This window comes from Thamnophis sirtalis, unplaced genomic scaffold, assembly GCF_051295495.1.
Source record: "Thamnophis sirtalis isolate CommonGarterSnake01/CBP01778 unplaced genomic scaffold, rThaSir2_p1.2 scaffold_1, whole genome shotgun sequence".
NCBI lineage: Eukaryota > Metazoa > Chordata > Lepidosauria > Squamata > Natricidae > Thamnophis > Thamnophis sirtalis.
The window spans coordinates 94,908,823-94,934,349 of record NW_028261381.1 but is presented as its reverse complement, the minus strand read 5'-3'; the positions used below and the strand labels follow the sequence as shown (position 1 = coordinate 94,934,349).

Below are 25,527 nucleotides of genomic sequence, written 5' to 3'. Positions count from 1 at the left end.
GGTAGCCCTCAACTTACAATAATTCATTTAGTGACCATTCGAAGTTAAAATGGCACTGAAAAAAGTGATTTACAACTGGTCCTCACATTTACAACCATCGCCACATCCCCACAGATACGTAATCAAAATTTGAATGCTTGGCAATTTGCATGTGTTTACAATGGCATCTTGGGCATAGTGCTATATAGCCTGGACTGATCTTCTGGATTCGGTGAATTATTGCATTTCATTCTGTTCCATTTTTCATCTGGATTGAGGGAATCTCAGAGAAACTGAAGACATGTAATTCAATTATTAGGTAAGAAGCAATGGAACAAAAGGGAATCCTCACTCTCACTAGGGAACTGTTTAAAATAGGATTAAATTCTGTATACACAGCATTTCAAGGTTATACTTCTATGCCCTGTGTTTTGAGACAAGCATATGTGCTGTTTCTTAGATATCACGGAAGACATTTTAATTAGATTTATCGCACAGCGCAATGCCTTGCGCAGTGAAGCATATCTCTAGTATCTTAGAATTAGCGTAGTCTTGGAAGCCATCTAATCAAACTTTGCACTGGATACTAGCCTGAACCTGATAAACAGAAGGCAGTTGAGCCTTATTTCTCTCTACCTGTATAATTTCTTTCTAAATGTACTATAATGGAAAATAGAAAGGTAGATTATTGTCTATACGTTACACTACATATCCTCCATGTAGCAATATTGTTTTAAAGAGCAAAACAGCCAGCTGTGAAGCAGGAACACAGAGTTATCTTTTTGTATGGCCTGCAAACCTCTTGTTTTTTTAGGGTATCTTTATCATACTCCTCCCCCCATATACTACTGAAGATGGTTGTCATACCAATACTCCTATTTTCCCCACAACAATCCTGTGAGATGGATAGGGTTGAGAAAGATTGATTAGCCAAAGTCATCCAGCTGATTTTCCATGCCTGAGGCTGGGCTAGAAGTCACAATCTCCTGGTTTCTAGACCAACACCTCAACTGCTACACTAACTGGCTCCATACAAAACCTTATTTAATAATGTCCATCAGTTTTTATAGCTTGCTTCTCTTGCGTTTAACTAGTATTCAGCAATAATTCTAAAATCTTCCTATATCTTCAAAAAATTCTGCCTGGGTACATGGACTATCTTTTTTATTTGGTATATTAATGTTGGGAGCAAATCTGCTGAACAGATTTCATTTTAATTTGGTTTTCTGGGCAAAGACTCAACACACTATCTACTGCAGGGTCCTGAGGCTGATAAAATGACAAATAGACCCCATATTAGATAAAAAGCCTGAGGTGCTGTATTTTATTCTCAAGGGATTGGTTACTGAAGGCATGAATGTAATTCCTTCCTCTTCTACAATTCAATTTTGTGGTGGAGTACATATCATTCTTAGAATACCAGAAAGATTGTCGTACAGAATGTTGACTGATTTTTATAGTTAACTAATCTTCCAATGGGCCAGCCGCAAGTGTTTCCATGAACAGCTAGATTAAGCTACAATCTCTCCAGGATCAGCAGAATAATCAGGTTAGAACTTCTTTTGTAAGCTAACACCCTGGTAATATTGCATGCACCTAAACAAGATAAGCCAGTTTGGTGTTGTAGTTTTATTGTTTTTGTTAGTTGTGAACTTGTGTCTGACCCATTGCGACCCCATGGACAACGTTCCTCCATGCCTTCCTGTCCTCTACCATCCCCTGGAGTCCATTCAAGCTCACGCCTACTGCTTTGGTGACTCCATCCAGCCACCTCATTTCTGTCTTCCCCTTCTTCTTTTGCCCTCAATCTTTCCCAGCATTAGGCTCTTCTCCAGTGGGTCCTTCCATCTCATTAGGTGGCCAAAGTATTTGAGTTTCATCTTCAGGATCTGGCCTTCTAAAGAGCAGTCAGGGTTGATATCCTTTAGGACTGACCGGTTTGATTGTCTTGCAGTGCAAGGGAGTCTCTGGAGTCTTCTCCAGTACCTTAGTTCAAAGGCTTCAATTCTTTGGCGCTCAGCCTTTCTTATGGTCCAACTTTCACAGCCATACATTGCAACTGGGGAAGACACACTTTTGTTGGCAATATGATGTCTGTGCTTTTTAGTATGCTGTCTAAAGTTGCCATAGCTATCCTCCCCAGGAGCAAGTGTCTTTTAGTTTGTAGTTTATCAAGCTACAAAAGCAATAGCAATAGCAGTAGACTTATATACCGCTTCATAGGCCTTTCAGGCCTCTCTAAGCGGTTTACAGAGAGTCAGCATATTGCCCCCAACAATCTGGGTCCTCATTTTACCCACCTCGGAAGGATGGAAGGCTGAGTCAACCCTGAGCCGGTGAGATTTGAACCGCTGACCTGCTGATCTAGCAGTAGCCTGCAGTGCTGCATTTAACCACTGTGCCACCTTGGCTCTTGACTATGAGTTCTGGTCCCATCCTGGGCATGACGCCCATTAGGTAACCTTGGGCCAGTCACTTTCACTCAGTCCTAGGAAGGAGGTAATGGCCAAGCACTTCTAAAAAAACCTTGCCAAGAAAGCTGCAGGGACTAGTCCAGGTAGTCTCTGAGAATTGGGGATGATTCAAGAAAATTCAAGAAAAAATAAAGATAAGTAGGGTTGAGTCTAGTTGGTACTTGGATGGAAAATGAAGCCTCAATCTAAGGACTGTAGGCTGGGGGGGAGGGAGTGGGGGTGGTGGGGAAACCTCCTGGAAGAAGGAAGTGGATGGAAACGACTTCTCTGTTGCTGCCAAGACAGCTACACAAAAGGTATCCAGGAGTCAATTTCCACCGAACCGGGTCTTTTTAACGCCTTTCTCTCTGTAGTAGAAATGGGTAATTTTAAATCACTTCCATTCCACAAAGGGGCGCTGTAGCCCCGTGGTAGCTTCCCAGCGGCTTACTGAAAAATCGGTCCGGATTCGCTTACCCCTGTTTCGCGTAAGAAGATCGGAACGAGCCCACTTCCATTTCCCCTTCTGCTTCCCTTGCAGAAAGAGATCTCTGCTACTGCCCGCAAAGTGGATCCTCTTCTGAGGCTCATTCCTCTTTTCATTTATACCCCTTTACTTCGCCTGGGCCGGCGCCATCCTAACCACATTGACAGGTTTATTGTGGACAAGAGCAATCGGGGAGGTTGCGTTTGTTAGCTTTCCAGACGCCATCAAACTTTTTTTTAATTTCTACTGCTTTTATTAGCAGCAGGAATCCGAGGAGTCTTAGGATCCGAGAGTCCCCAGGAAAGAGCCGCTTTCTTTTCCCACACGGGGAAACCCGCTGCGAGTTTCTCTCTCTCTCTCTCTCTCTCTCTCTCTCTCTCTCTCTCTCTCTCCCCCGCCCCCCAGATTCCGATACCCGAAGTAAAACCATTAGAACTCCCGCCACAAACTCGCTACTTTCCCCCCAACCGGCTCGCGGTCAAGTCCCGACTCAAAAAGGGACTCTGCAAGGCACCCGCAGCGCCCCAGCGCGCGCGCCACTCCAAGCAAGATTGGCCGCCGCGCGGGTACGCGCGCGCCCGGAGGGTTGGGCTGGTTGGCTGGCCGGTTGCTAAGGCAACCGGGAAGAGCGAAGAGCAGCCTCGGTCCTGGAAGATTCTCTACCCCCCCCACCCCTCGTGCCCACCCCGCTTCCTCGGGTAGCTGAGATTCAAGGACGGCGTCCTTCCGCGACCCAGGGGTTATGGAGAGCCCCGGGGTGCTCAAGGCGCAACGGCAGGTCATATCGGGACTGGCTGCAGCTCTGGAAGGAGGCGCGCCAGGAGGGACAGGTAAGCCGCCCGGGCTGCGGAGTAAAAAGGCGCTTTTGCAGAAGAATGCGGAAAGTTTTGCAGCCTTCGGCTCGCCCCGCTAAGAAAGAACGGGGAAGGTTGCCACGCCGCGCTCCTTCGGCCGCGGTTCGGGAGCGGTCCGAGGAGCGCCAGGAAAGAGTTTGTCAAGAAGACCCGCGCTCTCCGCGGGGGCGCCCTATCTCGCGTGGAGCCAAAAGCGTCCGGCCGCTGAAGGGCTGGGGAGAGAGAGGGCTGAGGCTCTTTCTCGAAGGCGAAGGACGAAAGGCAACGGGCGCCGGAGCTGAAGTAGCCCCAAGGGCCCCCAAAAGGCCCCGGGTCCTTGCAGTCGTGCGCTCGGGGAGGGCGGGAGAAGAGGAGGGGAAGGGAGGGAGGGAGGGAGGAGGAAGAGAAGGAGCTGTAGACGTCGTTCCCGGCTGCCTGTTATTCCTCAGCCGGGGCTGCTGCTGCTGCTGCTACTCCCTGCGTGAAAAGGGCAACAGCAGCCGCCTCACCAGCTGAGCGGGGCTCTCAAATGAGACTCGCCAGCCAGCCAGCCAGCCAAGCAAGCAGTCGGCAGCTCTAACGAGAAAGCTGGTGCGGACGGCCGCTCGGGAGGTGTCGGATGCTTCAAACCACAAGACAAGAGCCGGTGCACCGTTTAGCAGCGGCGGCGGCAGCAAGCCATTGCAGAGGCATCCCGCTTCATTCATCTTCTCGTCCCTGCCCTCCACGATTTGGGTGGCGTTTCTTCATTTTTTTTATTTTAAAAAAAACAAAAACTCTTGGGTTTTGCCCTTCCGGTCCGAGGTCGAAGGGAGATCGGGGGCTTCGTGGACGCGAGAGGTAAATGAGGGCGAATGGAAACTCGGGTTCCGCTAGAAAAATCGGATTGGCGTAGCTCCCTTAATCCATTGATGCTGTCTTTTGCAAAGTTTAGTTGCCAGTTTTGAATTTGCAGAGGAGAACACGCCGGCATTTAAACCGGGACTCGGTCCTGTAAATTGAGACGGAATGAGTTATTGTAGCACAGTTAAGAAAGCGTGAATACATGTTTTGAATGCATTCTGCTAAATAAGGGTGCTAAATTTGCTGCTGAGCAGGAAGTAAAATGTAGTCTTTTGTACTACATTTTTGTAGTATATTGTGGATCTCTTAGTACCAGGTGGATGCTGAGACTCTTATGGCCAAATGTGAGCTCAATCTGATCCAACTGGCTCTTTTATATTCTAAAATTCTTAACCTAGCAAGAGTACATGGTCAGAAGCAGCTAATGCAGCTTGGTTTTATATTTCAGCTGTTAAGAAATCTTGTAGATGATCTTGCTTCCTCCTACCTTATAAATACATTATAAGTATAAGTATAATCTTTATTGTCATTGTACTTAAATACAACGGAATTAGTAACCACAGGGATTCTGGGATGTTGGTGTGGATGATGGAATAGATCACCCAAGACTGAAATCGATCCACTCCTGCTTTAAGACATCCATGCTTAAAAGTCTGTCTCCTTCCACTCCTGTTTTCATGCTGGGGTTCGTACTTCATAAAAAAAATGAGTGTAATTTTTTTCTGGACACAATTTATGTTGGAATGATGTACATTTTGTTTCTATATCTAGCCTACCTGAACATTGGAATTAGAATTCCAGTCAGAAATAGTTTGGAGTATAATTTCTCTGGTTTCATGCTTCAGGGGATGTCTGTATTGGTGGATTGTTAAGATTCCAGACCTGGAGCCAGAAAGTGAGACCTTGTGTGCTCTATACAAGGAAAAGGTGTTATGCAGCTTGGATGTAATAGGCAGTGTTTACTATCATAATTACCAGTTCTTGCAAAAATCTAATTGCATGTTTAACTTCCCTAAGTGTATCTATACCTAGATTGGGATATTATCAGCCAAGGAGTGACTAGGGAGCTGGCTCCATGTTGCTTTGTACCACCACCTAGATTGGATCTTCAGTGCTCAGCTCCATGCAAGGGTAAACTCTGAATCTAAGCAAAAATATCTGGCATTGGTAGGAAGTACTTGTGGTATACTACATGAAAGCTTTCAGTCACTGTAATAAGGATCATGCAGACATATTGTAACAGTGAAATTTCTATCAATCTTGTTCAGTGTATTGATAATTTATATTTCACCTTTAGATGATTGCAGAATTTTTCTAGTCTTAAGGTTTTTATATCAAAACCATATTTAAAATGAACATGATATATCAGATTGGATGTCATATTTAACTCGGAAACATAGTTTGGAATTCTGATTTATCCTTCAAGTTCAGTTATTGATCTTGGGATGATGTATTTTTCCCCATGTTTGGATATGGATGAAAGGTATTGGATCTTCACAAATACTTTAAGCTGATGATAATAATATAAAAATCTAATACTAATTAAGAGAACTGTAGCATTACATTTTTGTATTATGACAGAAGAAGAAAGTTTCATTTGAACATCAGAATTTTCTTGTCATTCTCTATTGGTAATAAAAGTTTTAAAGAAGTTTTTGCAACTATGTTCATTTCTTTGCTGTACAAGGATATAGGGAGAGCCTTGAAGCTTTCCTGTGAAGTCCTATTTCTGCTCATGCATGGCCTGAGATTAATCTGCAAGGGTGTTGATGTAGTCACAAAACTGAAAACTGTAATACAAAGAGACTCAAAGAGAAAAAGAAAGACTGCACTTTTTCTGCCTCAGAGGTTTGTTCCCATTGTCCTTATTTGCACTTGGTTATGTCATGCTGTCGCAGCAGGGCATAACTTGATGTGACTGATGCAGTTTCATGTGCCACATCATAGTGAGGTCAGTGTATAGCCATGGCAGATTGTGGAAGATTGTAGAGAATTTGGAAAAGATTAGTTTGTGCCCATTTAATATTCTGTTCTATTAATTTCATTAACTCTTATCTTTCTACATAGATATCTCTGTGATTTAAACTGCATTGAACTACAGAAAATATGCAATATGGTTATTGAATTTGCTACAAAGGAATAATTTTATCATTTTCATCCTCTGTTTGGATAAAAACTGTTCTTTGTTATTTATTTTGGGTGGCCTATTAATTCTTCAGAAATCTGAGTAATGGCATGGCAAAACTAGACAGCCTGCTTGGAAAGAGCTGTCTTATGGCAAACAGCAAGTTTTATCCTCCAAATCATATAATGTTAAACTATATGTATTTCCCCTCTTGGAAGCAGAAATTTTAAAACAAAACATAAAACATGTTGATGTCACAACCCTAATAAGCTTACCTAAATATTACAGGAAAAATGGTTAACAAAGTGAAGACTTGTAGTGACCAAATGTCTATGGAGATTCTCAGTCATCAAGGTCATGATTGTCCCAAAGGTGCTTTTTTTCCCCCCTAGAGGCAACTGAACTTTTTGATTTTTCTTTGAAGATGTTTCCCTTCTCATACAAGAAGCTTTTTCAGAGCAGTTATAAAAATAAAAAATAATGGTCCAAATTATTTTTGCCTGTGCAATTCAAAGAAACAAAATGAGATACAAATAGGACAGAAATTCTAGACTTTTCATATACTGTGCTAGGAATGAACGATAGGTGACAAAACCAAGAAAAATATCTAGAGATAACAAATACGGTACATCAGGGAAAATATTGATAAAAGTAGCTGTGCAATGGCACACTTCAGAAAGAATATTCAAGGATTAAAGACACTGCAAAAAGGTAGCCTGACTGACCAAGGAACATTTCAGTTTGAGGGTTTTTTAACTTAGGGAAAAAGCAATTTAAGGATAAAATGATAGATGCTTATGGAGCTGTACATGATGAAGAAAAATGTAGATACCATTGTATGTTATTTTATAGAAGACTGTTTCAAAGCTTGTCAAAGGGGACAGTATGTAGAGAACCACAGTGATGCCCTTGGAGAAACTGTGCAGAAACAGTTACATGGTTAAAAAAAATACTGTATATTTTAAACTGGGGAACAAAGAAAATATTGGGATGAACCTCAGAGTGGTTATTTCCCTAGGGTCTGAAAGGGAGAGAGGGGAAAATGCAGCCAGGCTTTCAAGATTCTTGTACTATGCCCTATGTCAATCAATATAATACCAGTCAAATCTGTGTAGTTTCCTGTCCTATACTGTCTTGAAGAGTTGACAGCAAGGATTCTAGCCTGTAATCAAATTTTTAAAAATGTAAAAGAGAGCAGTTACTTCCTCAACAGCACATCAGGCAAACAGACAGGTCTTCCTCATAACGTTGAGCTGCGTTATATTCCTATTTAAATATAGTTGTTATTAAGTCACTTCATAGGAACAATGTACAGATTTTTTTTGACTAGACGCATATGACAAAATTTATATGAGCCTAATTATATTTGTTTTCTTTGTTCTTACTACAGGCTTTGAGAAAGCCTTGAGTCTCCAGATGCTATCAAACAATAATTACCATCATGTCCAGCTGGCACAGCTAGTGTTAAGAGATGAAAGAAGTTGCAATCAAATAAATTCTTGGGATCCAAAGTCATAAAAAGTTGCTCTAGATCAGTGCTGTCAAACTTGCAGCCCGCGGGCTGGATGCATGTGCTGGCTACGCTTGTGGCCAGTTTAGTGAAGGGGGAAAAAGTCACGATACATCACGTGATGAAGCCATGGCAATGCGAGTTTGACATTCCTGCTCTAGATTATACCTCTTGCTTATGTATGCTAAGATTAAGTAGCAGTAACTGTTGCGGGATTTATGATAGCCTGTTTAAATGTTTCATAAGCAAAGAGTGACAACTGATAACAGAAAAAGTTAACTGTGCTAACTCATCATTAAATAATCATGCATTGGTAATATTTGCTATGTTTAGAGGAGAAGTGTCATGTATAAAGTTCTTTGATCAGATCTCATCTGAATTGCTCTTTCAAAACAAAGTTAATTTATCACAGAGATCACATATATTTCTCTCCCTTTTAGGCCTTTCTATGTGCGGAAGAAGAAGAAGCTGATGACACCACTGCATGGATGATTTTACATAATTTACACATCCTAGATTCGCAAAAAGCAATTATCATTGTGAAGTATTTACACTGATTTATGGGGAGAAGGAAGCCTGGGAAAGGGATGCTGATGTTATCAACACAGTGGATTAAGCACACATTTGCACCTTTATTGACATATAATTTATCCATGCCAAGAATGCAATGAGCAAAAGAATGCTGCTGGAGCAATGAGGAAGATGCTACTGGAGCAATGATGTGTCACAGGCTATTAGATATGGATTCCGTCTGGCCATTCCCTTATAAAGCACATCAATGGAATTCCCCTATAAAGCACATCTGAGCTGAAGTAGAAGATAACAACATGTACAATGTTTGTCTGTTGAGACAATTAGAAGTGATGGCACACCAGAATTCTGAAAGGATTATAAAAAACAAGGAAGAGAATTGAAAATTATATATTTTTTAAATTTCCCATTAATATTTTCTTACTTATACTGTGGATTTTGAAGAAAACGGATTTCAGGAGACCCAAGGAATTTTATTACTGGGAAATGGAATCTGGATTGGAATCTAGCCAGCACAAAAAACAAAAGCCTGTGACCCATGGACTGGAAGATCAAAAAAGAGTAAGTGACCTAGACATTACCAGTGTTATTTGGTGTTTCAACTTAAGCTTCACCCCAAGCTAAATTTGAGAAGTTTGAATTCCATTGACAATTTCTGTATCAGTTACAGATTTTCAGTGTAATAGTTGGTGGTACATGAGTTTCCTTGGACTGAACTCACATTGTTTAATTGGTCTAGTACTTTCTTGTAAGGTAGGAATATAGAAATGAAAGCCACCTACATATTTATGAAAGGGGCAGGAAGAATCAGTAGTACAATACGTTTATGGCCACATAGCGACATCAGTAAAGGAGATAAATATTAAGCTCATGTATTGTTTGCCTTGCTGAAATAGTTTGTATATAAAGGACTTTGTAATTGTTACTAACCTGCTCATATTTACTCACAATAAAAAACACATGGTATTCATTGGTTTGACTCCTGGAGAATGAAGGTAAGATGACCTCTGGATGGAAACGTTGGGTTTTGGGATTGGACAATTGATTTGAAATAAATTTCTCAGTGTCTTGAACATTAGAAATACATATTGAAAAAGGATTGCTTAAATACAGAATGAGAATGGCACATGACTGCTTAATATTGCCTTGCTTTGTATATGAATATTATATATATTGATGTGTCATTGTCTACAAAATATTGTTATCATTAGTCATATTGGAAAGTAGTGATTAGACAGTTGAATTAAAGCTTTTCTTTTTGCTATGAGACAACAAATTTTAAAGTATCCCTTAGCTATAGAAATCAATAGGGATTACTTGTCAGTAGACAATCTAATATATTCTGGTTCCTGGGGAGGCTCTCTTTCAGTATGGCTTAAACAGATAGTTTAATAAAAAACATTGAAATATGTAAACAATAAATTTGTCATTTGCCATGATTTACTCTACCATTTTAATTATATTAGTTAATTTGAGAGATAGTGGAGAAAGAAAGATGATGTGTTTTTCATTATCTTTTGCTAACTCCCTTGACAAAACGTAAAGTTAATTTTTCTTTGGAAATAAAACCAGTCTTTTGGAAACAAAACAGGGTTTTTTATTTTCCCCAGGGAGCCCCCCATAGAATCTCTCTGTGCTTTTTAATGCATCATGTTAACTATATCAGCAGAAGCTGACAAGATCCTTCTCCCATCTTCACAGCCATCTTCCGAGGTGGAAATAATGATCGATAGACAGTGAGAGAAAAATCCCTCCTATTGACTTAATTTCCAAGAAGCCTTTAATATATATATTTAAGCCATCTCTACACAAAGGTTTTGGATATAGGAGGAAAATATTTTGTGTCCTTGACAACACTGACACCAAGATTCTGCTGAGCAGGTTTACCAATATTAATATGCAATTTTGACTTCAGCGCTGATATGTCCAAAAGCCTCTCCATCTCCCATCTGCTCTTGGCTCTGGGTGTTTGGTGCACATGTAAAATGGGGCCTCTGAAAGTATAATATAACCCCAAGTGAGGCTCAGTGGCAGCTGGGATAACATCAATTGGTCATGCTTAGCTGACATTCATTTTAACTTGAACTCTAGCCATCATGCAGATTATTAAATTTATAATGATATATGTAAGATCCATTTTAATGACTCTTCACGCCTGGATGATGTCTTTCTTTCTTACTTATGTTTGCAAAACAACACTTAATGGAGTATTAGGTTTCCTTTCTCGCTGAACCTTTCAAGTTTTTTTTATTAAAGTTGTGGGTAGGGAAGTTTGGTAAAACAGATTTAGGCTTGCGCAAGGAAAGGAAATTGCTGTTTATTCTTTGGCTAAAGACAGAGCACCTTCCTGATTCTCTGAGAAATGTGCAGGAAGAGGGACTGTGTAATGAGGCTGCTGTCTAACATTAATAATTAATTCTTGGAAGAGATTTTGTTCATTTGAGATAAACTAGATTCCTGTCTGAATCAATGACAGAGAAATGACATGAATTTGCCTTGTATTTTTTTCCCCTTGTAAGTAAATAACCTGGTGTTAGGTGCTTGCAAGGTTTTATTCTCACCTATCTTGGAAGTATGACACTGTAACAACAATGTACATAAGCTGAGGCTTGGTATTTTTTTATATATATAAGAATGATCTTATCTGATTTTATCTTGTCCAACGTTGGAACTAAATGAGCAATATTGACCTTTGCATCTATTTCCAGCACAACTTTTAATTTCCTTTTTAGAATTACTTTTTGTGTACATTGACTTTGTTTTCTTATTCATTTTTAGACTAGTACTGAGTGGATCTTACCTTATATTCTTGTACAGGTAGCACTCAACTTACAACCACAATTGAGACCAAAATTTATGTTGCTAAGTGAAATATTTGTTAAGTGAGTTTTGCTCTATTTTACTATTTTTCCTGCCACATGTGTTAAGTGAATCATTGCAGTTGTTAAATTAGTAACATGGTTGTTAAGTGTATCTGGTTTCCCCTTTGACTTTGCTTGTCAAAAGGTTGCAAAAGGGGATCACATGACCTCAGAACACTGCAATCATCATAAATGTGAGTCAGTTGTTTGAAGGTTAATCAGGTGACCATGGGAATGCTGCAGTGGTCATAAGCATGAAAAATGGTCATCAGTCACTTTTTTCAGTGCTGATGTAACTTTGAATGGTCATTAAGTGAACTGTTGTAAGTCCAGGACTACCTGTAATAGTGCTCCATAAAGCCAGACACTGGGGTCTTTTCCTATTCTCCCCAAATTATGTAATGGAGGTGGTTGCAAAGAAGCTTTATTGATTAGATCCTGGCAATATTGAAATGGCTTTGACATCAATTATCTCAAAATTACACTGGATTTATTCACCCCATTTTAAGGCCTTTAATCAGAGGTGGGTTGTTCCCAGTTTGGCCCGGTTCAGCTGAACCAATAGTGGCGGCACCCACCCAGACACTTCTACGCACATGAGCGAACTGGTAGTAAAACCAGTACAAGCCTACCCCTGCCTTTAATGTGAATTGTAAGGCAAAATCTTGGATGATTCTTATTTTTAAAGTTTTGCTTGAAAAATATTTTAAAACTCTGGGAATTTATTTTCTAAAAAGGAATGGTATTTATTCTGCTTATTATTACGTTTCTATCTTTTCTTTGGGTGCTCTTGTATTGCATTGTTATAGGCAAAGCAATATATATCTTTATAATGTCACATGCTATCATTGCATTGCACAAGAAAGACTGGTGGCAGTCAATAATTCTTGGAAGATCACTGGGTTGCTGATTGCTGTTTTTAATCATTCTCTTCCTTGGCTGGTGAATTAAGTGCTGATACCTTAATTTACCTGACTATGAACCATGTAAAATATGCTGTAAGGCAGAGCCTAGTATTGTTCTTAGTCTAGGAAGATCTATTTAACCATTGCATATGAGGTCAAATGAAATTTTCTGTGATTGATTTATCTTGGATACATTTTTTTCCTTGCTAACTTTTTCATTTAGATTTTCAAAGACATGCGTGGCTTGAATATGGTGTCAGAGGATACAACATATTTCATTTTGTTTTTCTAATAAATACTTATTGATTAATGTCTGAATGAGATGGTATTTTAGATGTAAAAATAAATTGATTCTGAAGTCTTTATGCTTTGTGTTCTGTTGTTCGTTCTGTTGAACTAATGACTAACCATCTGAGAACCACCCCACATTTTATTTTAATAATAGCTTTATGGAATTGAAAATTTGAAGACTTCACCTTTCCTATTCATCTTCTTCCTTCCTTTAACTTTTTATTCACCACACAGGTATCATAGCAATAGCAGACTTATCTACCACTTCACAGTGCTTTAAAGCCTTCTGTAAGTGGTTTACAGAGTCAGAATATTGCCCCCAACAGTCTGGATCCTCATTTTACTGACCTTGGAAGGATGGAAGTTTGAGTCAACCTTGATCCGGTAAGGATCAAACTCCTGACAGTTGGCAGAATTAGTCTGCAATGCTGCATTCTAACCACTGTTCCATAACGGCTCTTAAACAATAATGGGAGAGAAACAGCCACATGATTAGTTAATAGTTAAAAGCTATTTCAAAATATTTCCATGAGTCTATAAATGCAGTGTAGAAGGGTTTTTCATTCTTAATGTACAAAACAGGGTTTAAAAAAATAGGTGGGTTTTTTATGTATATTTTTCCCTCTTGAGACGTTACGGTAGTTTTGGTGGATTTTGGAAATGCATTAGCATTACAGTTAGTCCTCGAATCATGACCATAGTTGAGAGCAGAATTTCTATGGTAAATGGTTGTATGGTCATAAGATAAGTCAGACCTTACTTTACAACAATTTTATGGCTGTTGTTAATTGAATCACTTGGTAGTTAAGAAAATCCAGCTTCCCCAATGTGTATAAAAGTAAAGGTTCCCCTCGCACTTATGTGCTAGTCATTTCTGACTCTAGGGGGCGGTGCTCATCTCCTTTTCAAAGCCGAAGAGCCAGCGCTGTCCAAGACGTCTCCATGGTCATGTGGTCAGCATGACTAAACGCTGAAGGTGCATGGAATGCTGCTACCTTCCCACCAAAGGTGGTTCCTATTTTTCTACTTGCATTTTTACATGCTTTTGAACTGTTAGGTTGGCAGAAGCTGGGACAAGTAATGGAAGCTTACTCCGTTACACGGCACTAGGTACCAACTAATGTGTATATTTTACTGTAAATCACAAAAAACTTCGCAAATCGTGATCACGTGATTGCAGGATACTGCAACTGGTCATAAATAAAAACTGGCTTCCAAGTGCAGCCACGATCATAATGATGATCACCATGATTGCAGAGGTGGTGTGATGATTATAAGTGTGAGCACAAGTTATACAAGTTATAAGTCACTTTTTCCAAGGCTGTTGTAATTCCAAACCATTGTTAAACGAATGGTCATGAGAATTACCTATATTTAACCATAAATCAGAAACCCATTTCATAAATAAAAAAAATCGGGCCTGATGAGCACTTACTGTACTTAGGGCTTGTATTTCATAAGATATGGGAGATTGGTTGAGTGAATGATGCACTCAAATCTGGCCACCAGCAGCCTTTATTATTAAGTGTGTCATAGATTCTGTGATTTTTGCTACATCTTTTAAACATGCCTACCGATTTCACAGTACTCCTTTTTCCATTGGTTGGAGCTATATGTGCTCTATTACTGTTAGCAGTGCTGTCCGAAGATCACAGATATTAATGACTTGAGCGTATCGTCTGCTTAAATCATCTATGAAATAAACAGTTGCGATCAGAAACATGCTGTGTTAAAATAAATGAAGCATTGTCTGTTATATTGAGGCATGCCATCGATTCCCTTTGGATTTTCTTTGAGATCTTAATATTCTTCTACGTTCTAAACTGTCCTTTGTATGAAAAAACTAAACCAATTATGAAAAATATGAGCCTGTTGTGAACAGAATACTCTTGTTATGAGCTGCTCCAATATTCTATTACCAACAGGATGCAGAAACAGGATGAAATAAATATGTTGAAATAATAAATCTTGCGGAGGGCTTATGTAAATCAGTGTGATGCTGACGAAGCTTTGCAGATTTACTTGCATGTAAAGACTTTTCTTTTTCAAATGGCATAAGGGTGAACATGTACATTTGGATGTGTGCAAGAGAGGAAAAGAGGCAGTAGATTTAATTTTTGCTTAATTTAAAGTCAAAGAGAATTTTGACAGCTTAATAATGCTCTTTTGTCATAATGATCTGTATCTTAGGAGGACCTCAGCTTTTATATTTGGGATTTTTCTTTTCTTCAAGGCTCAGATTTCACAATCCTTAATCAGCTGCTATACGAAAGGTTGCTTTCATGTGAGGAGAGTAAGGGTTCACCACAAAGTCTGTGAGCAAGCTTGTGCCTATTATAACAGAGAAAGGAAGTCATTGTTCTCAAATATTTTTTTCACAATCTAATATCCCGAACATGATAATGAATGCTAGTGAACAATAATTAACATTTTAGTTGCTTTGTTTTTGTGCTTTTTCCCTTGTTATTTGAAAAGTTTATTTTTAATTAATCAAAATCTCATGCTTTAAGTCACTCCTGCAGTTGTTACCTGCATTGTAAGTATTAGACTGGGGAACTATTACATAACTATGATTACAGATAATTCTTCATTTGCAACCACAATTAAGCCCAAAATGTCCATTGCTAAGCAAGGTAGTTGTTAAGTCAGTTTTGCCCCTATCTTGACACAGTTGGTGAATCACTGCAGTTGTTAAGTAATACAGTTGTTATGTAAATCTGGCTTCCCAGGTGACTTTGCTTGTCAGAAGATTGCAAAAGATGATCACATGACCCTGGGATATTGGAACCTTCATAAATATATGCCAGTTGCCAAGCATCTGAATTTTGATCACTGGCCACAAGGATGCTGCAAGTATCATAAGTGTGAGAATGGTCACAAGTCCCTTTTTTCAGTTGTAACTTCGAACAGTCACTAAACAAATGATTGTAAATTGAGGATTATCTCTTTAGTGGTGGCTTTTAAAGGAAACACTTCTCTAACATTAACCCTATCATGTCCTTTTGACCTGTATTGGATTTTTTTTGAAAACACAACTCTCAGAAATTCTATTCATGCTACAATTGGGATTGGAAACTAAATTCCCAGCTCCTATGAAGAAGATTGGCTTTAAATGTCTCATTCCTTTCTTTTCACATTCAAGGGTGATTGCTTGGTTGTCCATGGAAAGATATTCAAAGATACTTCAGTTTTCCATTGGCAAAAGGAAATTGTTGCAAATGCAGGGGGTCCCAAATCTACTCGTGACTTGATCGTACAAAATCAGAAGCTGTTGTTGATGCCCTGGGAAGAAAGTTGCAAACATAGGGGTATCTAAATGCTTTTCTTTTTCTGGAGGTTGATTATTAGGCTTTTTGAAGTACAGCATCCAGATGTTGCTGTAGCCGTTAATGCATATATGAAAAATATTTCATTCTTTGATATGGTATCTCTGACTATAGGGTGTTGGTTCTATAATTACAGGATCTAATTTATTTAATTGCTTAGTTTGCTTTTAGTTATCCAGCCTGTGCCTGGCTGACGGTATTAATGAGAATTGTTCATCATTCCCCTTTTCTTGTTGGCTGTTTCAGAGCTCCATTATATGCTGGTTCCCATTCATTGCACTGAAGAATTGAAGCTCTTTAATTCTCTGTCCTTTGAGTCTTATCTAAGGTGGAATATATTGGATTATATCTAACATGTATATCATGAATATGTGAGGGGGAGAAATGCTATGAAAATGTTTGTCCATTCTGTCGTTGTTGTGAAGCTGTGATCTTGTTTCTTTTCTTTTTCTTTTGAAGAGTGATGCTGTGATATAAGATCTGACAGAATGAAGAAGCCTAGTGGTCCATCTGGTTTAGCATCCTGCCTCTGGCAATGATCAATATCTGGTGCTTAGGAAAAGAAGCAGATCTCATCCCTTTCTCTCTAAGTGCATGTATTAATAAGCTGTGTCAATCACACAGTGCTGACTAGGGGAAAAAGAGTAATTTCCTTTATTCTCTTATACTCTGGAGTTGAGAAGTGTTCTTATTTTAGATTGAATAGCTGAAAATAATAGTGGCCATAATGTTATCTTTCATTATTTTTAGCACTATTGTATAATTTTATCCAATATACAAAATTCTGTGTGGAAACTGACTTGTGCATGAAATTCAGCTTTTCATGGTGATTTTTGTTGGTTGTTCAAAATATATTTTAACAATCATGGGAAAGGTTTGCAGTTAGAATCTGAGTTGTATGTTTGTGTGCTACTATCTAAACATTCACTTTTCACACACAACGTGGCCATAAAACCAAGCCCAAATTATTACATGAAATCTTATTACTCCTTAAAACCAAACATTTAAATCCAATGTCTATGATTTCATTGGCTCCCATTATGCAGGCGATGCTGAATTCTTGTGCTGTTTTGGCTGCTATGTTACTCAAAAGTCATTTCTGGTTTATTTTCTGTCAGAATTGGCACCTGCATTTAGTAGAAGTCTCTTCTTGGAAAAAATAAATCCCATTTTATTCCTTTTCCAGATGATTAATTTTTCCTGCTCTATATATTCCCCGCCTCCACTGAACAGTTTAAACTCAGATTCCATGACTGGCACCCCCAAAAGCCTTAAGATATTCCTTTGCATGGGTCATATATCTGTCGGCTTCTTCTCATTCCTACAACCCTTCACATCACATTAAAAACAGCTTCTGAGAATTGGAACAGCTTCTAGAACTGAGTCATGTTGGTAGGAGAAAATATAAAGTACTCCTCTTCATATGGAACATCGTGAACAATCTCATTTAAAAACATCCAGTGTAATGTTCATTCTCATCTGCAGATGGCACCTTTTTCTTTATATTTTGTGTGTGTTTGTGTTTGTATGTGTGTGATGATGGTATATTTTATTTAATTTCAGACATAGCTTTCCTACCCAAACATAATACTGCCTTGGAGCAAGATCATTCCTGGCCATTTGCTTTTGGTCTCCCTGGGGAACTAAGATTATTAGCAAAGTAGAAGGTTTCAGGTCAACCTGACTCCTTGGCTAAAAGAGCCAAGGTGGCGCAGTGGTTAAATGCAGCACTGCAGGCTACTGCTAGATCAGCAGGTCAGCGGTTCAAATCTCACCGGCTCAGGGTTGACTCAGCCTTCCATCCTTCCGAGGTGGGTAAAATGAGGACCCAGATTGTTGGGGGCAATATGCTGACTCTCTGTAAACCGCTTAGAGAGGCCTGAAAGGCCTATGAAGCGGTATATAAGTCTACTGCTATTGCTATTGCTATTGCTATCCTGGTGTGACTTCATGTACGCAAAGAATTTTGAGTCAGTTGGCCTAGAAATGTGACAAACCAGCAAAATATCTTCGTAGCAACAGTGCAGCAGTGGTTTTGCCACTATCTTCTTCTAGGCTCTTTTCTTGACTTACTAGTCTTGAAATAATAAGCACATCTACCCCATTTACTTCTTTGAAGATTGGCCCAGTCAATTAGACTCTGCCCTCGGAGCTGGACCGCTATCAGTAATTTCAGACAAATAGCTGAGTTACAGATCAATGGATCAACCTATTAGAATGGTTGTATGATGTGGTATGGACCCATACTATTGTTGCTCAGAGTCACTGAGATGAAGTCTTTAAATAAAGAAAGCAGCAACTAAATTAAATGCAACTGTTTATTATTATTATTCACAACAACAGAATTGTATCACAGTGGCCAGTTGTTTCGCTGGATTTGGCATTGGTTACTAGTCAGGCCCCACCCAGGGGCCTAGGACGTCGTAACGAATTTTCGTAATATGCGTGCAGATCCAAGCAGTGCGGCTTTTTGCATTTGACTGATGGTGATTTTGTCAATTTTTAACTGTTTTAAATGTAATTCCAGTGCTTTTGGAATAGCACCCAGTGTGCCAATTACCACTGGAATTACCACTGCTGGTTTGTGCCATAGTTGTTGAATTTCGATTTTTAAGTTCTGGTATTTTGCGATTTTTTCATGTTCCTTCTCGGCGACCCTGCTATCACCTGGTATTCCGATGTCTATGATTGTGACCTTATTTTTCTCAACCAGTGTCATGTCTGGTGTATTATGCGCCAGTATTTTGTTGGTTTGTATATGGAAATCCCACAAGATCTTGACCATCTGATTTTCGGTGACTTTTTCAGGCTGATGTTCCCACCAGTTTGTTGCTGTTTTAATATTATAATTTTTGCACAAATTCCAATGGATCATTTGTGCTACTGAATTGTGCCGCAATTTATAATCAGTCTGTGCGATTTTTTTACAGCAGCTGAGTATGTGATCAACAGTTTCATCAGCTTCTTTGCAAAGTCTGCATTTGGCATCATCAGAGGATTTTTTGATTTTGAACTTAATGGCATTTGTGCGGATAGCTTGTTCTTGCGCAGCCAGGATTAGTGACTCTGTTTCTTTCTTTAATGTACCTGTTGTTAACCATAACCAAGTTGGTTCACTGTCCACTTTATCTTTTATTTTTTCCAGAAATTGGCCATGCAGTGCTTTGTTCTGCCAACTCTCCATTCTTGATTTTATCACATCTTTTCTGTATTCTTGTTTTGTCTGTTGGGCCTTCGATGTTTGACATCAACATTCATTAGCAGGCTGATTTCCGTTAGCAATTTTTAGGGAATAAGTCATTATTATGCAAATGGATGGTGTTAAGCTTCAGGCTAATTTCCATAGGTCTAACATAACAGATTACAGCCTTACCTCCTTCAGGACTTCAATAATAGGAACATTTCCTTCTATGTCATGAGTGCAGATTGTCAGAAGGACTGTTTCTTGAAATCTGGGTAAAACCCACTAATATATCTCCACCTGTTTTGATAAACATGCTGTGAGAGCAAGGTCAGTGTCACTCAATCCTTTAGGCACACTGCATGGTTCTTTTCCATTTAGGGGTTTGCGGAGGTTCAAAGTGAGTCTACATGCCTGGTGCATAAGGACCTCTTTAATTTAGGGGTTAAGGCACCAGGTTAGAAAGCTGGAGACTGTGCTTTCTAGTCAAGGCTAGCTGTATGAAGTTGAGTCAGTCACTCTCAGGCAAACTCACCACACAAGTGGTTGTTGTGGGGAAAATAGGAGGAGGAAGGTGTATTTACATATGTTCACAGCTTTGAGTAAAAATAGTTATTTTTAAATGTAATAAAGATGGGATACAAATAAAAAAGCACTTTTAACTGTTTATTAGAGGAATTTGCATGTGTGTGTATGTGTGTGTGTGTGTTGTTCTTATTCTAATCAGTGCATATTTATGTTACTTTATGTTACTAAAGTAGCTAATATGTGGCTCATTTTAATTCTTTAAGTTAATCTATTTTTGAGAGCCCAGTCTTATGTGTACAGTCCCTAATACTTAGCCTTTTAGCATAAACTAATAATAATGACTTTCACTTAATTATTCCAATACAAATTGCATGGCTATCCCAATGAAATAAAACATTGTCTTTTATACATATGGACAGTATGGATAGTTCTTGAATTACGACCACAATTGAGCCCAAAATTTATGTAGCTAAGCAAGACAGTTGTCAAGTGAGTTTTGCTCCATTTTATAACATTTCTTGCCACAGTTGAATCACTGCACTTATTACGTTCGTAAGAGTGTTGTAAAGTGACTTTGGCTTTGTTTGTCAGAAGGTCACAAAAGGTGATCACATGACCCCAGGACACAGCAACCATAATAAACATGTGCCAGTTGCCAAGCAGCTGAATTTTGATCATGTGATCATGGGGATGCTGCAGTGGTCATAAGTGTGAAAAATGATCATAAGTCAGTTTTTTCAGTGCTGTTGTAAATGCCACTAAATGAATGATTATAAGTAGTATGTGCAATGGAGACTTTGAGTAGATTACAGCAATTCCACTACAAGAAACAAGAATAAGTGAAATAGGTTATGGCATCACAGGGAACACTTCTCGTATTTTTATTCAGAATCATATCATACAAGTATCAGTGAAGATGTTCCTAGGTTAATGTGCATAAGATTGTCATTGTAGCTTAACAGTTATGATACAATTGTTCATATGCTGTAAGATTCTTCTTTAGTTTCTAATTGAACAAATTTTTATTTAGCTTTCTGTTATATACAGTTTTATGTGTTTTTTAAGACTTATACTTGGTTTACTGATTATCAATATGCTGTTGACATTTTGAGAAATAGTTATGCATATAGACTCCTAGAACCAACCTTCCTTCCTTCCTTCCTTCCTTCCTTCCTTCCTTCCTTCCTTCCTTCCTTCCTTCCTTCCTTACTTACTTACTTACTTACTTACTTACTTATGATTTATGGATAATTCTAAACAGTATTCTTGCTATAAATAACCAACTAAAAGTGATTTGAATTCTTCATCTGCCTGCTATCTGTCACAAAGGAAAATCCTTACAAATTGACTGAAGGATCATAAATGCCCATACATCAAATTGAAAACCAGCACTGAGTGGAGCGCCACAAAATTCTATCCTGGGCTCTTTGCTGTTCAATATTTTTTATTAATGACTTGGAAGAAGTCATTAGATTGAGTGGAAGATTATCATATTTGCAAATGACACAAAATTAGCAGCAAACACCTTATTAGTTTTAAATAATGTTACTAAATTTTTTAGAAAAGATAAAAACTAATACAACTAATATGAAAAAAGAAAGAATTAAAGAGAAAGCTAAAAATGCAATAAATAAATAAAAATAGGAAAGAAAGAAAAAGTGGCCTGCAATCTTCTTTATAGAAAATATAATTACATTTCTCTAACATTACAGGTAGCCCTTGACTTATAATCATTCATTTAATGACTATTTAATGAATGAATGAACACTTTAATGATTGTTTAATAAATGAATTCATGAACACTTACAACTGTTGAAGCATCTCGTGGTCACGTGCTCCAAATTTTGACCCTTAGCAACTGGCATGTATCCATGGCTGTTGTAGTGTCCTAAGGTCATGTAATAACCTTTTGTGACCTTGTGACAAGCAAAGTCAATGGGGAAGCCAGATTAAATTAACAATCATGTTACTAACTGAACAACTGCAATGATTCACTTAACAACTGTGGCAAGAAAGGTCGGAAAATGGGACAAAATGGACTTAACAACTGTCTTGCTTAGAAATGGAAATGTTGGGCTCAATGTGGTTGTAAGTTGAGAACTACCCATGTATCATGGCTCTCTTCTTTCTGTCATGTATCCTGTCTAATACCATATAAGAGAAAAGATGATTAAAGAAGATCTAGACAGGCTTGAATAGAGTGAAATTTAATAAGAAATAAATTCCTTCATTTGGAGAGAGAAAAAATAATAATAGATGTGGAGAATCAGCCTGACAGTAGTACATTTGAAAAAGACTGTTTATTCTACTAGGTAACAAGTTTTGAGGATTTCCCCCCCCCCCCCAACTATAATGCCATTAATATGTATTTTAGTTTTATGAGTTTCCTACCCCTTGAATAGAATAGAAGAATAGAATATAATTCTTTATTGGCCAAATGTGATTGGACACACAAGCAATATCTTTTTTGGAAGATACGAGCTCCCTGTTGAGATCCGGACCCTTACTACCCTCCCGGCCTTCTGCAAAGCCACCAAGTCCTGGCTGTTCCAGCAGGCTGGAGGGGGGGGCTGAGAAGCATTTACCTCCACGGAAATTGTGAATATTGGTTTTGTTTTTAATATGTTGTCTTTCTCTTGTTTTCCCCCTTTCCCTTGTCTTTTGTGAGCCACCCGGGGTCCTCCGGGAGTGGGCGGCATACAAGATAAATAAATAAAATAATAAAATAATAAATAAATAAATAAATAAATAAATAAATAATAAATAAATAAATAATAAACAAACAAACAAACAAACAAATAAATTTTTGGTGCATATGCTCTCAGTGTACAAATAAACATTCAGGAAACAATGAATATCAATATAAATCGTAAGGATACAAGCGACAAAGTTACAGTCCTAGTCATAAGTGGGAGGAGATAGGAATGATGAGAAGACTAATAGTAATGCAGCCTTAGTGAATAGTTTGACAGTGGTGAGGGAATTATTTGTTTATAATAGTGATGGCATTCAGGGAAAAACTGTTCTTGTGTCTAGTTGTCTTGGTGTGCAGTGCTCTATAACATCATTTGGAGGGTAGGAATTGAAACAATTTATGTCCAGCATGTGAGGAGTCTGTAAATATTTTCACGTCCCTGGATGATGTGATAGGCCATTTTGTCTTTATTAATTGCTTTCTTCCAATCTATAGATACAGAGCTCAATTTAAAACCACAATTGGGACTGGAATTTTGGTTACTAAGTGATGTGGTTGTAAAGCAAGATGTCACGTGACTGCATTGCTAAGCGATGGCAATCTCAGCAACCCATGTTGCCATTGCTAAGTAAATTTTAATCATTGTTAGCTGAGGACCTTTCCCAATCCAAGCTATTCCAGACTTGGTCTTCCCAGTCCCAAGCCCCAGTAAGATAAGTGTCTTCCTCCAAGTCCCCCCATTTACCTATCTTCCCAATTACTGCCCTTTTGGTAACTTGTATCCTGAGATCTTGGCCACCCTGGCTCCCACCATCCCAGCTTACGTTCACCCTCTCTTTGCTTCTGTTGCTACTGGGCTGTGCCCTGCCTGGTCTCTGGGCCATTTTGGGGGTATTTGTGAAAAATAAAGCCAGAAGCAGCATGAAGCCAACCCCAGCCTGGCCCAGCAGGTCAGCAGAACTACACAGTGATAGGCCTAAAGAGTGATAGGCCTAAAGAGCATAAATGGGGGAATAAGCAAATAGAAAGAGTTGATGCTCCTCAAAGTATCTCATATACAGTGCTAAAATAAGGTTTCACTATAGAATGGTCAATTTTCACTTTATTCCTTAGCCTTAAGCAAAATGTTTTAGGCCAACAATGACATTATTCAAGAATACTTTTCAATAACTATTGCTTTGACCTAGCCTTCCTGATACAGTAAAAAGCACACGCTTAGTCTCAAAACCCCTCTTTTTTATTTCAAAGGCTGTGAATTATGTTCATTCACAGCTCGTAATGAATCCCAAATAGTTGTAAAGAGTCCTACAGTAGGCTGCCAAAGTCTTTTGGGATAAGGCTGATAAGCACCCACCTTTATCTTCCTTGAAACACTGCCAAAGACTTAATTGGCAAGGCCTCATGGAGCAAAGCTTGGCAAGGCCACATGGAGCAAAGAGTCAAAACGGAGCTTCAGAACGTAAACTGACCAGCATGAACCAAGTTGCTTCCTGCAAAGGCTTATGTACCTTTGTTCCTCCTTTATGTCCTATGGGAAGGGCCAATCACCTCCAAGCCTTACTCCTGTGTTGTCCCTTCTGTCTTAACTGTTCTTCTCTTTTGGCAGCTCTGTGCATGTATGCACTGGGAACAGGGGGAGCCTGTTCCTCTGCTTCATTCATATCCAACTCTGGAGGCTCCGGAGGCAGCACATAACTCCCAGATGGCCTTGGCCCCCTCTCTGCCTCCGACACAGAACCATCGTCCGAGTCTTCCCCAGACTCCAGGAATGGCCCATGTTCCTCCCCAACCTTCTCACTGTAGAACTCTGCTGCCAGTTCTGCAGGCTGCTGGCAGACCACAACTACTATCAAATTATTAATAGGGCCCCAGCATTTGAGAAATCCCAGCCTTCCAGAAAGATAAAAATAAACCTAAGACCTTCTTTCTTTTTTGTTATTTAGGCATTCTTCTAAGTAAGTTTTTTTTTCCTAGATGGGAAGTCATTTATATCCCCGTAACAATATACATAAGATCTTAACTTAAGAATTCACTTACCCAGGAGAATGCTCTCTTCTGTTCAGCAGGATTTATTCTGATTTATGTATTAGGATTGTGCAGAGTGTGCCATACCCTTGAAACATGGAAATCTGTCAGACTGTGAGGTTTATCACTCTAGAATTAGATTTCTGTAACAGCAAGACTCCCTCTCTTGCTACAGGGGTGATTTATTCCACAGTTTCTCACGTTAGGGAAGGATAACCTATCTCAGACAATAGCCTGAAATGATGGCATTAAAATGACATTGTTCTGGAGCCTAGTTTTCTTAAATTGCTATCCAAATGTTAAACTCATCTTTTGTCAACTGAGGCGTGCTCATTATGATAACTATATATTGTGGTTTGCAATGCTTAGGATTTTTCAGCTTTTTCCATTAAAAGAAAGAATGCAATCTGAAAAAGAAAACTTCCTTCTGAAGTATTGAATAATAAATTTGGGCGTGATATGCATTCAATCTGTATTTTTCATGCAGAAATACAGTGTGGAAAACCTGAGTGCTACAAGTTTTTACTTTGCTCTAGGTTCATTTGAATAATTTTGTTAAGTAAAAATCTTTTCCCCTGTGATTACTTGGTGACAATCTGAACTTTAATAAAAGGTGTGTATGCCCTGGGAAAACAATATTTTCTCATATTTCTGACCTGGGGAATTTAAACAGATGAATAGAATTGTATGCCTTACATTTTTTTAAAAAAAATACGCAAGTCAACTTACAGCTTTATGGTTGCGACTTTTCTAATTTCAGTTTGGTAAATGACAGAGTTATTTAAAAATAGATTTAAAATACTAATAGCAACATGTTTAACTTGGGTCAGAGCTGGACTGTGACAATCAAATTTTAAAAAAATAATCCCAGGGGAAAGATCTAAATCAGGGGTGTCAAACCCGATTTCATTGAGAGCCACATCAGGGTTGTGTTTGATCTTGGAGGCCCATGGC

At 38.8% G+C, this 25,527-nt stretch overlaps 1 protein-coding gene across 1 annotated transcript in view; it reads left to right on the top strand.

Moving 5' to 3' along the window:
* Positions 1-9,034: 9,034 nt before the first annotated feature.
* Positions 9,035-25,527, top strand: part of NAV2 (neuron navigator 2) — a 598,751-nt gene continuing 582,258 nt past the window's right edge. Inside the window, exon 1 of the mRNA XM_087719088.1 lies at positions 9,035-9,322. Coding sequence (XP_087575214.1) covers positions 9,248-9,322 — 75 coding nt within the window. The 5' untranslated portion in view covers positions 9,035-9,247. The remainder of the gene's footprint in view (positions 9,323-25,527) is intronic.